General features: G+C 42.8%; 1 protein-coding gene across 1 annotated transcript; it reads right to left on the bottom strand.

Moving 5' to 3' along the window:
• Nucleotides 1-5,711: 5,711 nt before the first annotated feature.
• Nucleotides 5,712-14,635, bottom strand: arl5a (ADP-ribosylation factor-like 5A). The gene is made up of 6 exons (XM_080018610.1): nucleotides 14,371-14,635; nucleotides 9,324-9,384; nucleotides 8,692-8,839; nucleotides 7,107-7,190; nucleotides 6,840-6,991; nucleotides 5,712-6,355 (listed from the first exon to the last, which is right to left on the bottom strand). Exons 1-6 carry the CDS (start codon nucleotides 14,414-14,416, stop codon nucleotides 6,307-6,309), a joined length of 540 nt encoding a protein of 179 aa, XP_079874736.1. The 5' UTR covers nucleotides 14,417-14,635; the 3' UTR covers nucleotides 5,712-6,306.
• Nucleotides 14,636-15,008: the final 373 nt, after the last annotated feature.

Raw genomic sequence — 15,008 nt, 5'->3', positions numbered from 1 at the left:
GGCTGCACAGACCAGCACAAATCTCTACATAGCCCCCCAGCCTCATAGGACAGAAGAACTGAATGGATAAAGTTTATTTTTGATGGCAACGCACCAGCTACAGTTGGCAAAAACCTGTACGTGTGTGATAAGCACTTTGTATCATGTGCCATGCCGCTGGAACCACTGGGCTGAGCGGCTCCAAACTGCACGGGTCCCAGGAAGGACCCGGCCACCACTCACCCTGAGTTTGGGCTGTTACACTGTAATCTGTGACCACCGAAATGTGTGACTGCAGAGGATGTTGTTGCACATTATCTGTGGGTATGTTGTCGACAACAATTATGGCTGAGTAACCTACTAACATACATTGTATCGTCGATATGCCATCACTCAAGTTTTAGAAACAACCGTAATTTGATTACTGCAGTTTATGAAATAAACTATGAACTATAACATTTTCTAAAAATGTGTTTATTTCTGTTACGTAATCTTTTTTTATTTTTTTATTTAGACAGGTTATCTCACTGAGACACACGGTCTGATTCTCAAGAGAGACCCGCTCGAGAAAACAGCAGCAATAGAGTACAACGTTACAGACGTACAGGACATTCAATACAGAGGCAAAATAAATATATAATAACACAAATCATAAAAGTGATAAGTGCAAAAGTGCCAAAGTGGTAATCCGATTTTTAATACTATGTACAAGAGCAAACCCCCACAGACACTCACTCCAGGTTTCTTAAAAGTAGTTTTAAATTCACTAGGGGAATCATGCTGGACAGCTTCAGTTCCCGCTGTAGCGTGTTCCAGGTTGAGGACGGAAAAGCAAAAGAAGGCCTTTTTACCAATTTCTGTACGGACTGAGGGGATGGAGACGGTGATGAAGCCTAGGAGTGTAGGCTATAGCAGCACTGTTTACATGGCATGTAAGTGGATAAATAGGTGGGCAGCAGTGCAAGGATGGATTTGTAAATGAAGTTAGACCAGTGCAAAGTTCTGTGCATGGATAATGATGACCAGATGACTGAAGAATACAGAGTAGAATGGTATGTGAGGGGTTCACGTTCGGTTATTAATCTCAGAGATCTGTGATAGACAGAAATTTAAAAGAAAGGCTTTCATCAATTGTGATGCCTAAATATGTGTGGGTGGTCACAGTCTCAGTAGGGGTACCTTGTATAGACATGATGCAGGGAAGAACACCTGGCCCATCTTTTTGTTAGAAAAGAACATGGCCTGGTTTTGTCTGCATTTACCACCAATCTGAGGTGGAACAGGTGCAACTGAATAGTGTCAAATGCAGACTGCAGATGTTTAAATGCCAGGGCAACAGTGCATGCACAACAATAAGCAATAGTATCATCGGGATAAAGATGTACATATGCATTGATAGTTTGACTCACATCATTTACAAAAATAGTAAAAAGGGTGGGTCCTAAAACTTGTGGCACAGCTTTGGTGGGGAAGGGACACAGAGGGGCGAATATGCCCTGGAGCCACCAGCGGGCCAATGGGTGGCCCCAGCGCCAACCTTCTCCCGACTGGCAGCAGCAGCACCTAGGGGGTCTGGCGGAGGACCACAGTTAACCGCTGGGAGCTAGCTTCTCCGCCCAGCAGCCACCGCCAGGACCGTCCAGCAACCCAGCAGCAAGGCCACCCCTTGCATACCTGTTGGTTGTTCTAACGAGTAACAGGTTAAAACCCCCATCCCTACACACACTCAGGAGAGAGGAGCCCTGTCATGACCTGTGTCCCATCTGCTCCGGGGCTTGTTCTATCAAGCCCCCTCTCCACAATGAACTTGTGCTTTTTCTACAACTACATCTTCTGTGTCTCTTTGCCGGAGGTCCGGGAACACGCCACTTGGGTGGCGTCTGGTAGGCAAACTGCCACAGTCCACCATCCAACCATTATTGACAGCAGCTGTCGGAATGTGGCCACACTCTACCAGCACAATAAATGTTTCGAGGTCATTTGCCATCCTCTCACCCTTATGTGGACAAAAGTATTCATGTATCTAGAGAGAGCCAGCAACAAACAGGTCACCATTTCTGACAGCAGCCGTACTGAATGTTACAGAAAACACAAAACATAATTGGTCAAAAAAACAATTGTATGAAAATTTTTCCTTTCCAGATATTTTCAAAAGCTCTTAAATAAAAGCACACAAATGGCAAACATCAGAAAGAGCCAAGGAAAAGCAAAGAACGGCCAAAAACATTTACAATCACTCAGTAAATATCTATGAAATACGGTGTATCTCTTCTCCAGTAGTTTAGGAGTCTTTTCTTCATTTAATTGTTCATCTCTTTAATATAAACCCTGACTGTTTTTACACACATAGTTATATGACGACACGGGGGAGATTTGTGTGTTTGTCAACAAGACATTGTTGTAAGACTGGTTGTATCGGAATGCTGCGGTACATCTGCTGTTCAACATTTAGACCCAAATATATTTCCTGAGAATTTAGACAGCTCCCCCTGGTACTTGTTTACATCACGCCCTCCGTCAAAAACCTGAGCCAAGAAGGAACCAAGACGAGACTGGATGAGCTCTAAATGAGCAAAAAAAATAAAATAGAAAACCATTTTGTTGTTTTTCGACAAAGAACTTATCAAGTCAGTGGTAACATTTGCTCCGTCTTTTTGAGACCCTCCCTCTCTCTGTGTCTTCTGCATTTTCTTTTCTTCTTCCTCCCACAAAAGTGGCACAGCTCACTGACATCACAGTCTTGTCTGTTGCTGTCTCTCAGTAGATCCTAGACATGAATACTTTTGTCCACATAAAGGTAAGAGAGTGGCAAATGCCCTGAAAAACATTTGATTAGTGTTTGACTCATTTATTGTGCAGGTACAGTGTTGTCACATATTCTGAAGGCGTATGTAAGCCGATTCCAAAATAACGTTAAGATGAGGCAATGCAAATAAAATTTATACATGTGAATACTTGGAAATACACCATGTGGTGCTACTTCGACACGTCTGTCAGTGATGTACCAGGGGTAATAGGGTGTTTCGGGTCTTTAATCATCATACACCCTCACCCGGGCGACCCAGCCAGGGGTGATCAGTCCCCGGCTTGTGTCCAAGTGGCCTGCTACTCCACGGATCTCCCCTCCGGATCCACGGCCATTGTGAGGCTTTTTCAGCAGCCTCCAAGATGTTTTTGATGGCTTTTTTGCACAGCTGTCCTTTAACTCCAAGAAGTTTGAGGGTTTGGTGCAATGACTGGCCAGCGAATCCCCGGCATCCAACTTCGACTGGTTCGCCACGGCTTTCCAGCCATTGCTCCTGCACTCAGACATCAGCTCTGCGTACTTTGCTCTTTTGCGCTTGTTCGCCTCTTCAATTCGGTCTTCCCAGGGGACAGTAAGTTCCACTATGACCACTTGCTTTGTAGACTCCGATGTTAACACCATGTCTGGGCGGAGTGAAGTGGTTGAGATGTGTTCTGGGAACTTGAGCTGCTTTCCCAGATCGACTTGGAGGTGCCAGTCCCTTGCAGTGGCAAGAAGCCCACACGAGGAGCGTGGCTGATATTGTACCTTCTCCACAGCTCTGACAAAGGTGATGGACTGCTTGGGGGTGTGCTGATTCGTGCTGTTCTGAACCGCTGCGCTGATTGTGGTTGCCAAAGCCCTAAGGACCTGGTCGTGGCGCCAGCGGTACCGCCCATCCCCCACTGCCTTCGAACAGCAGCTCAGGATATGCTCCAGGGTGCCGCTTTTTTGGCACAGTTGACATGCCGGCGTGTCAGCTAGGCCCCAGCGATGGAGATTGGCTGGGCTTGGGAAAACATCATACAGTGATTGGATGAGGAACTTTATGCGCATTGGTTCGGCTCTCCAGGGCTCTGACCAGGTGATCTTACGCTGTTCTGCATGTTCCCACCTAGTCCAGGCGCCTTGTTGGGACCGCAAAAAATAAAGTTCTCTAACCATTCAGAAACATCCTGCTGCATTTTGCAATGTTTGAACTTCTGAAGGAGCCTCTCTTGTTCTGGATCAAACATATTCAAAATCTGAGTGGAATTTTCAGTAAGAATGGGGACCTCATGAGTATCATATGGGACCTTTTTATTTATTTATTTTTGTTAACCTGTGCTGTCAGCATGCTGGGCATACAACACAGAGGATTGGTGCCATTGCATCTAGGACAGAGTAAGTCTGCAAGTGGAGTTCAAGTTCTCAACCTGCACTGCAACTCTTTATTAATTCTTAAAACATCAAGAACTGCTGCAATAACTGTCCTGTGGACGACCTGTAGAATGACAAGAGCACAGTTTTTGATTATACTGTAGAGAACCACCACCAACCCCTCTCTTTGGAGAACTATTTATCATCTCTGGGTCTATAAACAACTGATCACTACTCCAAGAGGGGGAGAATCACCACGGTGAGACAAATAAACATAGAAACAAACAACATTTACACAAAAACATGAACATTGGACGACAACATGTATTGAAAAACAGTGAATTAGGTCCAGGAAAACTGGAACTACAACTGGTCACGTGGCCTCTTCCTGTCATAATTATGGCAGCAAATGAGGGAGGAAAGGAGAGGAATGTAACCAGGAGGGTGCTGGGGTGCACTCAAAGCAGTTGTGATGGTGTGTGTGTGTGTGTGTGTGTGTGTAAGATGTCCACCAGTGAGTGTACAGGACTTATCCCCATTGGCATTGGTATAGAAGGTTGGTATTATGTCATGGGGCCTCCAAGCAGCGGAAGGGGCCCCGAAGCCCCCCCCCCCAACTCCGCAGCCCCGTAGAAACCCTACGGCTACAGGAAAGCCCCAAGTACCCTGCCCTGCGGCCACAGAGGACCCCCGGGCCCCCAGAGAAGCCAGAGGGCCATAGAGCAACCCCCACGCCCAGCCTCGAGGAGCATAACCAAGTCCCAGGGAGCACGAGGAGACCCCGCAGATATGGAATCAAATCATATGGAACCTTTAAGGGAATGTACCCAATAATGTTTTACTCAAAACAAAAGTGGCTAACATATTTTCATGTCCTGTATTATTTTAATAATGTAGTGAATATTTTTAACGCAGGACACTCAAACTTTGGCACTGTAAATTCTGAAATATACTGCAAAGTTAAGTTCTAAATAGACAACAGTATCACATGAAGGATTAAGACAATGGGATTGTATTTGAAAGGCGGAGAAAAAATTTTCAAAGTGTCCCACTTTGCCCATATTCACTCTATGTGCAAAGAGCACATTTCCATTCTCACCACTCTTGTGTCCTCTCTGAATGCCTCCCTTCATGCTCTCTGGCTCTCTTCCCCGGTGGTGCTTGCCGTGCTCCCTGAAAAGCAGTTGATCTCGTAGCACTCATTCTGCCCCCTAAAGGTCTAAAAAATAATGACTAAACAGGCCACATCTTTTTCTTTTTACATAATTAGCTTGACAGTATCACGGTCTCTAAACATAAAGTACTAGTACTCAAACTACTTCACACTTGGCGATGTATTGCTGGGGACCCAATATTAATAAACTTTAAATAAACAAGCAAACATCCAAAAGCACGACTTGGGTATTTTTTCCCCCCGTGAGAAACAGTATTTCCTGGTGTTTTTCATCACAAGTCGCCGCGACTTTCACAAACAGGCATGTTTCGAACGGGCACTGCACTAGTGGAAGGTAATTTGCACTACAGAATGAGATATAAGTCTAATGGTGTTCTAACAAATATAAGGATTATGACACTGCAGTTCACCCCAAACAGATAAAAACACTTTATTTCAACCAGGCTCAGAGGATGGTGATACAGAGGTGTCATTTCAGCGTCACTTCTACACGTCTCTGTCTTCGTCGGCCATCACCACTCGAGGATTCTGATGCAGGCACAAGGTTAATGTAAATACTGGACCGAACACACAGGGGGGAAATAAAAACCAACACAGCCTGTCCGGCAATGCTGCAAGGCCACACTGCGCTGGGCTCGCACAACAAAGTTCTTGTATCGTTCCAAGCCAACCAGCTGCCCGACTTAAGTGTTTCATTGTAAGAAAAAAAACGTGCAGAAATTTACATACACTTCAGTCCTTTTTTTCCCCCTCTTCCTCTTCTTGTCGCCTAGTGTCCAACTGCAAGGGCAAGGCTGCTTTGTTCTGAGTGTGTGAGAGTTCATCCTTTTCTGTTCTTTAAAATAAATAAACAGGAACTGAAACGAGGTCCCGGCTGCTGTCCGGCCAAGATGGCTTCACAGAGAGGAGGAGTGGGCCATCCGTCAACTGTCATCTCCAACCGCATGTCCAAAGGTGGAGGAAAAGAGAGAAGAGCAAGGGCACGCTGCGGAGGCAAGGCCACGGGTCATCATCTCACACGTAGCCGGGACATCATCCACTCTAGCCCCTGGCACAACCTGGAGGCAGAGGAGAAAGAAAGAGACAGCCATTAAAGTGGTAATCCTTACGATTATTTTGTTGAAAAACAAATTAAAAAAAATCCTTTTCTTGAACCTTAAATATAATTCAACTGAAAAACAAAAAAAATTAAATGAAGAAAAGGCATAACTCAAATAAATAATATAGTCATCATTGTTGTCTCCGAACAGTCCGAAAAGTTCCCGAATCTGCACTCTGCACACTCTGCACCCGATCCCAGTGTTGGGAGGAGGGCGAGTTCGGATTCAAGTTGGTGTTTGAGGGAAACTCCGCCGAGGTCAGCTCCAGGGGGGCTCATCCCCGCTGCACGCTGCCCGGCCGGGAGAGCACCGCGGCCGGGGAGAGAGCAGAGGAGGCCCCGGCGCCACCTGGACCCCAACACTGGTCGGACTAAAATCCTGATTGAGAATGAAATTGTCCTAATCGCCCGGCCCTAACCACCATGAGTGTGTGTGTACCCACCCCTCCCCAGTCAGGGCGCAGCAGGCCTGGATGTGCCACTGGTGGTCTTTGACAGAGGTAAGCTGGAGGCTCTGGGAGATCTCAGCCACAGACATGCATCCTTTAACGTCCTGCTTGTTCGCAAAGATTAGCAGCCCGGCCTTTTTCAGGTCCTACAGCAGAGGGAAGGCGGAGTAAAAAGAGGATTGGAAAAACAACATGAATTTCAGCATCTGGTGTACATTTTATCCAGCAAATTGCATCAGGATTTGCTTTTGGACTACTTACTTCATGAGCAAGCATTCTGTAGAGTTCCTCTTTTGTCACAGAGATCCTCTCTCGGTCTGTGCTGTCCACTACCACGATGACAAACTTGTCAAGGGAGAGGGGGAAATATATATACATATAAAAAAAAAAAAGAGAAGACAGTTTAATAAGCAACGCCACTTTCATGAAAACAGTTTCTAAGCATTAAAGAATGGAGAGAATTAAACCCGTTTCAAACTTTTAACTATTCATTGTGAGTTGTATTTTTTAATGCTTGTGTTGGTTTTAAAGCTCTGCAGAAGGTTCACGCTGATGCTCTGAAGTGAACATATTTTTTCTGCTTCATCAACAACCAAGCTACTGGTCATCAGCATTTGTTTTTTTTCATTGGTAAGCTGAACAGTGTGTTGATTTTAATACCTCTCTCTATCATTTGAATTCAGTAAATATGTATTTGTGCGCTAAAATGTTTCCGAAGTTATTAAAAAGGTTAACATTTTTTGTTGATAATATCCATGTTTGTTGATGATATCCATGTAAACACTGCAAGAGATCAAACAACAACACACAACCAGTTTCTAGAGTCAGATTATGAGTCTCTATAAATGGTGGTTAAATACATGACAACTAGGGATGTTAACAATTAACAACTTAACCAATTAATACTATCAGTTTAAAAAAATAAATACACATACTGTACACACACACAAAATTAATTTTTAAGTAGGGTCACGTGACCTATTTATTTTATTTTTTTAAATTTATATATATATAAATTAAAAAACAAAAAAAGTCATGTGACCCTACTTAAAAGTTAAAAAACAAAAAAACAAAACATAAATTATATATATATATATATATATATATATATATATAAACAATTTTTTATTAGCTTTTAAGAAGGGTCACGTGTCGTATTTATTATATTTTTTTCATTTATACGAACGCACGGAGGAATAGGGCACGAGTTCCTCCACGCGGCTTCCCCGCACTGTGTATGTAGTTGTTTTATTTGAAAGAACACGGGCAGTGCAAAGAGGAACTTGTGCCCCATTACACTGTTCCTCCAAATACGGAACTGTTCCACAGCTCACTTGAACGGGCGCACGGAGTGCTGTGTTCGCGTATAAAAATATATTTATGATTCCCCTTGTTTATAGTTATAATTTGTAAAGTCCAATAAAAAATAAAACTGTGATCCCCCCCCCCCAGGGGGCCAGTGCCCTAATATTTTAATATTGTCGGATAACAGTTAATGATCGGCTAACGAGGGTTGGCTATCGGTCAGAAAAAAGTTCTTTATGAGCAATTAAAACACATTAAATGGGAGAATGTACGTAACTCTTAGGAAGCCTCTTCCTATACATCATCACATTAAGGAGGAGAGATGACAAACGGTCACTATGATGGTAAAGGCATGAACCTTGAAGGTTGTTTAAATGTAAAAGCTTTCCCAGTTCCCATTTAGTTTAGTTGTGTAGTTTCAAGCCTGAGCCCCAAAATAAACATTTTGGCCAAAACAATTACAGATATTACAAAATGTTCAGCATCAAAGAATAATTTGAATTCCGGGTTGCAAGCCTGGACAGGCTACTCGTTTTTCTACCTCTGTGTTTGTGTAGTACGTGTTCCAGGATGACCTCAGGGACTCCTGACCTCCAATGTCCCACATCAGAAAGTGGGTGTTGTTGACCACAATCTCTTCCACGTTGCTTCCTATTGTAGGAGAGGTGTGCACCACCTCGTTCATAGAACTGCAGAGTAAAAGAAAGGACGAACTCTTTCAGCTTTTCAAGGGTGCCGGCAATGCTTGCTGTTGATTTCTAGTCAGATGTATCGTGAAGTAAATGCATGGCTACTGCAGCAATATCTAGGTGATAATAACTGGCTCTGAGGAGTCATTGTACCTATGAGGTGCTGTTTCTATTTACAAATAAGTGACAATTTAACATTGCACTATACAACAACATAGTGCATCAGCAATAAGATTTACATTGTTTTAGGATTGCAAATGCTTGCTATGAGGTCAAATTCTGCATACAGGCAAAAATAAAAGCCACCAATCACTACTTCTATAGGTTTTTGTTTTTCCAAAACAAAAGCAACAGCCAGCAGAGATTACGAGAAGCGGTGTGCGAAAAAAAAGGTGAAGAAAAAAAGGCAGTCTTTATTCTGGGACATAAATAACTTCTGTTCTGTATTGCTCTTAGGCTTTGAGTGATTCATGTAAATACTTACAACTGATAAAGGATGGTGGTCTTCCCGGCATTGTCCAGACCCACAATAATAACCTTGTGTTCTGAAACAAAAAAAAAACAAAAACCATACAAATAAAAAGCATGGACACTCGGTGAGAACTTCCAGAAAACACTGTGGCATCAATGTCTAGGATGACCTCTGTTGGCCCCTTTGTTTTAAAAGGTCTTGAGAAGCCGAACGCAGAATCGCCCCGAGCGCCTGAAACAGCCTTTCTTTATGCTTGAGACTCAGCAGCGAATTTAGCCAGTGCACGGATCTAGCATTAGTGGGAGACTGGTGCTGGGAGCTGCTGGCGTAGTGGTTTACACAGGATCAGGCAAACTGCAGCTGGAAACATTATACGTGTCCAGTGTTCTCCCGTTTCACTCCCTCCCATTGTCCTTCTATTGCACCTGTGAGTGTGTGAATGCACGCATGAACACACACCTACAGGAGTGTACAATTGTGTTAAACAGAAAGGCCTGTGAAAGTTGTTGTTTTGTTTTTTCATAGGAAAAGCAACTGATTGAAATAAAGTCAGAAACTGGCCAAGGGACAGAAATAACATTGGGATCCCAGAGCGTTTTTTTTTAATATAAATCATTTAAAGCGTAAACTACCGACCAATCTGGATTAAAATTTATAACGCTGTTGTTGAAATCATGTGACTGGATGCCTAAGGCAAAGAACAACATTAAACAGACAGAAGAGAAAACAGTATTGGTAGCACCATGCTATTAGTTGGGAAAGAGGAAACGGGAGAAAGCCATATAAGATCATGACCAGAACTGCTGGAATGAAAATACACCGGAATGCTAAAGAAAGTACTAAAAGATAAACACTCGTCTGGATTTTGCCTCAACAGGTTTCAAGAATGCCAGCCAGCATTGTCTTCCCTTTTAGTCTATGGGCTCCCCACCCGACAGCCAAAACATACTGGCACCGGACATACAGCTACATTGCTTGTCTCTCCTTTTGTTGCCATTTAATGTTAAGGTCACCGAGACTGAACTTTCGGCTCTTGTAGCGTTCAAACCGGCACTCCCAATAACTGCTGCGTACACCAAAGACGTAAGTTGGTGAGCCGAAACAGTACCGCGACCTGAGATATAGAGACAGGCTTTGGGGTATACCCATGTGAAAGGAACATAAAATGTGTGATGTTAGATACGGAATCGGGGCTTTGTAACAGGTGCAACTGCAACCACAAGCTCAAAGCCTTTTTCTCAGCGTATGGTATTTTTGCATTGTACACAATACAGTTTGCACAAAATATTTTTCAATTTGCATTGCTTTAGTGTGAGGATATGTACTTTTGTTGATAAGAAACACAATAGTTTTACTTTTACATACATTATTGTTTTCAATTCTATAAATTAATTTATTACGATAGTTTGCCCCTAATGTCACCCCTTCAGCCGAGGAGAGGACACTACAGAAGCAAATAAGTGACATAATGTTTTGAATATTTAAAGCCATTTAATTGTATTCATATTTAAATGTGAAATACTTTGGATTCATAAAATTTAAATCTTTCCCTTTTAAAACCAGGTATCAGCGTCCAGGTTACCAAGGATTGCCACGTATAAACAATCAAGCTTGAATGCAATCAAACCAATTTCTGGCCAATCACAGTGCGGCCTGTCATTCACGTCTTACAAGAAAAAGGCAGAGATGGCGACCAAGGAGGACGGCGGAGCACCATCGCCATGCGGGGATCCGGTAAGTTGTCTGGATTGTGTTGTTTATAAAACTCAGAGCTCAATATAATTCACTGTTAATCACTGGTTAGAATGAACACTGACCTAGAGACTGTTCAGGGAGTTTCTGTGTGCAGTACTATAGATGCAACATACTTTTTCTACCAGGACGGTGAAGTCAGGTCATGAATAATTTGTAGGTGTACTGCTAGTTTTTTTGTTTTTTTTTTCAATATAATAAAGCAATTTATATCAAATGAAGGGCCCGTTCGCATTCTGATCACTCTTCACCCTGGGCTGGCAGCTGCATCTTGTGCAAGCTGTGACATATGGGTGTGTGTGCAGAAGAGCCAACGCTGCTTTCCACTGAAGTCGGAACTCAAAATAAAATCCAATCTTGTTCTTTGGAAAAGTATGAATATTTGCAACTTGCACATCCTAATAATAATAAAAAAATAATTTGCACTCAAATAATAATAATAATAAAAAAATAATTATATATATATATATATATATATATATATATATATTACAGTATGTTAACTTGAGAGGGCAGAATAGAGTACCGGCAGTTTGGGTGATGTGCCACTGCACTGTGTTCAGGCTCGATTGTATATACCTGGGTTAGGGTTAGGTTGAGTTTAGTCAAATAGCAAAACTTCTTATTTGAATTTCAAAGAAATGAATTCAAAACAAATTAATTCAGACAACTTCTTTTAAACGTGAAATATTTTGATGTTATGAATTCAAAGTAGTTACAATTTTCAATATAACAAAATACAATGGCTTTAAAGACTCAAACATTGTGGCACTTATTTGCTTCCATAGGACACATCCCTTGGCATCAACCTGTTGAAGAGGCCATGCCTTTTATGTGAACAAGAAATGTTTAACTGTATTGAAACACCCTAGATCAAGTTGAAAATCACAAATGCCTCAACACAGGCACACTGCAGACAGTGCATTGCATTTGACATTTAGCAGACAAGAGAATACAGTAAGCACATTTGTTAGTGGTAGCTGAACGACAAAATTAGCAGAGTAACAAAATATGTATTTCCCCACTTTCATTTTATTTTAGGTAAAACAAACCGATTTGGAGGGTTAGAAAGTGGTAAGAGGTCAAAGGAAACATCCTCAGAATATAGCAGGTTAGAATGGAATTGTTAGTGTATGATTGTATGGGGCACTACCCAGTGTATCAGAGAAGATAGCAGTAAGGAGGATGAGACTAGCAGGCCATTGCCACCGCCACCGAGAACTACCGGCCAAAAAGCTTGTACTGTGGGAACCAACACACGGGCATCGATCGAGAGGACGTCACGCATCTACCTATGTGGACGTGCTAAGGAAAGATGCCGGTGGGGAAAGCACAAAGGAGCTGGCCAGATGTATGGAGAACAGGGATGACTGGAGACGCCGATGGAAGGCTCGTCTGGGGACGACGTAGAGAGAGATGATTTCCTATTTTCTCAAGTTAAAATGGTAAACTGATATCATTTCAGAGGCTGAAATAGTATCAGAAGTATCAAAAGTCAAAGATATCAAAAGTCTTTAGCTAGATCAACACAATTACAGAGGTTGATTGTAAGACAACATCTGAGATGCAAAGGTCACCCAGAGGAGAGTCTAGATTTGTTCTTAGCCAATAACATTCAATCTATATCTATTGACTGTGGAAAAACACCAGCTGCTTTGACGCCCAGGTCATTTTTAATCTAGTGGCAAATCAAGCTCTGTGTGCTGCTACAATAATGACCCTACAATGACACCTCAGATATAAGGCATGCTAAGAAACCACCTCCATGTTGTCATGCTAAAGGAAATTGTAGTTAGGAATACGACAAATGGCTTGTGATGCATGATAGTGTACAATCGTGAATGAATTCCTATTGATTCCGACTGACAAATTGTTCAATCATTCCTATGTATATGACAAGCAAGGAACGCCTCCAGTCCACAAACACTTCTTATGACGTGGAATACAGCTGACACAGGAATCAAGATTACCTATTCAGGTCATACTCACACCGGGGAAGAAAGGAGAACTGAACAGGAGGAAATAAACCCGGAATAATTCCCACCAACATATTATTACAATAAAAATGTGCTACTGTAAACAGATATTTATCACGGGTGACTAAATATGGCTAAACGTTCCTCTTAGAGTTTGGTTATTGAACACATTTGGTGATTTGCCATTTGATTAAATAAATGCACAAAGAATTGGGTATGTGGTCACTGTCGTTTTGGCTTGTGCAACGAGTCTACTCCACTTCTCAAAAGAGTTGTTTTTATGAGTGAATATGTGAATCTTGACTCTGAATAAAAGAGACCTAACTGGTATGATCATACATACAGCATCAGATACTCCTATATATTATCCTTCTGTATTATAGTAAGCGTTCTGCTGAGGTTGCTGACTCCCATGTTTGTATGTGCCGCCATGCGTTTGTCCTAGAAAACACGTGAAAGCAGGCAAGCGGGCTGGGCTGTACGCATGTGAGAAAATGCACTTTGGCTCTCTACGGTCCCCAGGGCTCAGATTACATGTGGCTTCACATTGATGTGTCCTTCTGGTGCATCAGCAGCGTTTATTTCAAATGTTTCAGATGAAAGTCATGAAATGGACAGAAGAAAGTTAGTGTAGTCAAATCAGACACTTAGTTGACCCAGTCAGCAAAATCCAACCTGTGACCAAAAGGGCTTAGAATGGCCACTGCACTGCAGTGAATGGAATATGAATGGCTGCACAGCACACAAACATTAAGCCAGACAAAACGACTGTGCCAAATTGATCAGCTTTACACCACGAGACACGTGAGCAGGGGAAATCATCCCGAAACTGAGTTTCTTCACAAACTCCTGGGAACTGGGCAGCATTCGGAACCAGGTCCACAGCTGATCATTTGCACAGTGGGCCTACATGTTGATATACTGTACATGGTATGTCTTGAAAGGGTTGGTGCATTGTATAGATAGTTGACATTAATAATAAAAAAAAATAAAAAAAAAGCTTAACAGATTAAAGAGGGGAAAAAAAAAAATCGAAATGATAGATAATAAAAATAAATAGGCGGTGGAGGGGGGGGGGTAGTATTGACTGGGGGTATAAACGCAAATGTAGATGGGATATTGTGTACGTGTATGTATACAACAATGCGGATAACACTGATACATCACTTCGATGTTATTACAACGTATTAACCACGAGTGATTATAATGTTACTAAAATCCCATTAGTATATATTGGACAAGTTGTCGTGTGTACGTGTTCCGTGTGTGTGTGTGTGTGTGTGTGTGTGTGTGTGTGTGTGGTGCGACGTACGGCCCTATGCAACCCTTACCTTGGTGGTTGAAGAGCCTCCATAGTTTGGTAAAAAGAATCCCCATGGCTGGTGTTGGGAGTTCGGATGCCAGCTTTGGGGGAAAATAACCGCAGCTAGCCAGTTAGCGTCAGCTAACTACACCGCTGTGAGACGCGGCGGCGGAGGACGGACATGTTCCCCCCCGGTAAATCCTCCGACACTCGGACACTCGCGTGGAACGAAAGCGCGACGCCAGATCCGTCGGCGGGGCTCCGCGTCGACGCTTCCCAGCCGAAAGTGACTATGTGGCGGGTGTCAGCGGCTGCGAGCCGCACTGCTGCTAGTTAGCGTAGCTGTCACTCCTGCGCATGCGCGTTCCGAGTTGGGCGGCGTCAAGTCACACGTCTATAACGTTATGGAAATAGAGAGACGTGTTCGTGTTGTGGACGACGAAAATCATGCCACGCTGAAGGATATTCCAGAGCTATTATGATACTCGCTATGAATAAAAAGCCCACGGATAAACATGAAGATTATTCCAGACAAAACAGGCCATGGCTCTCATTACACTGCATAATGCATCAGGATGTTCATTATTCAGAAGGACCCGGCCTGTCCCCTTGCATTTACACGTGGTTACGTTTTTATTCAGTTCAGGGACGATATGAATACTAAAA

This window comes from Zeus faber, assembly GCF_960531495.2.
Source record: "Zeus faber genome assembly, chromosome: 18".
NCBI classification, from domain to species: domain Eukaryota; kingdom Metazoa; phylum Chordata; class Actinopteri; order Zeiformes; family Zeidae; genus Zeus; species Zeus faber.
The sequence above is the reverse complement of the archived record's forward strand: the minus strand, read 5'-3'. Positions and strand labels throughout refer to the sequence as shown.

Coding starts and splice junctions, on each gene's coding strand:
- arl5a (XM_080018610.1), bottom strand. CDS start 14,416: ATGGGGATTCTTTTTACCAAACTATGGAGGCTCTTCAACCACCAAG. Junction 8,840..9,323: donor ACCACCATCCTTTATCAGTT/GTAAGTATTTAC, acceptor TTTACTCTGCAG/TTCTATGAACGAGGTGGTGC. Junction 6,356..6,839: donor TGCGCCCTGACTGGGGAGGG/GTGGGTACACAC, acceptor CTCTGCCTCCAG/GTTGTGCCAGGGGCTAGAGT.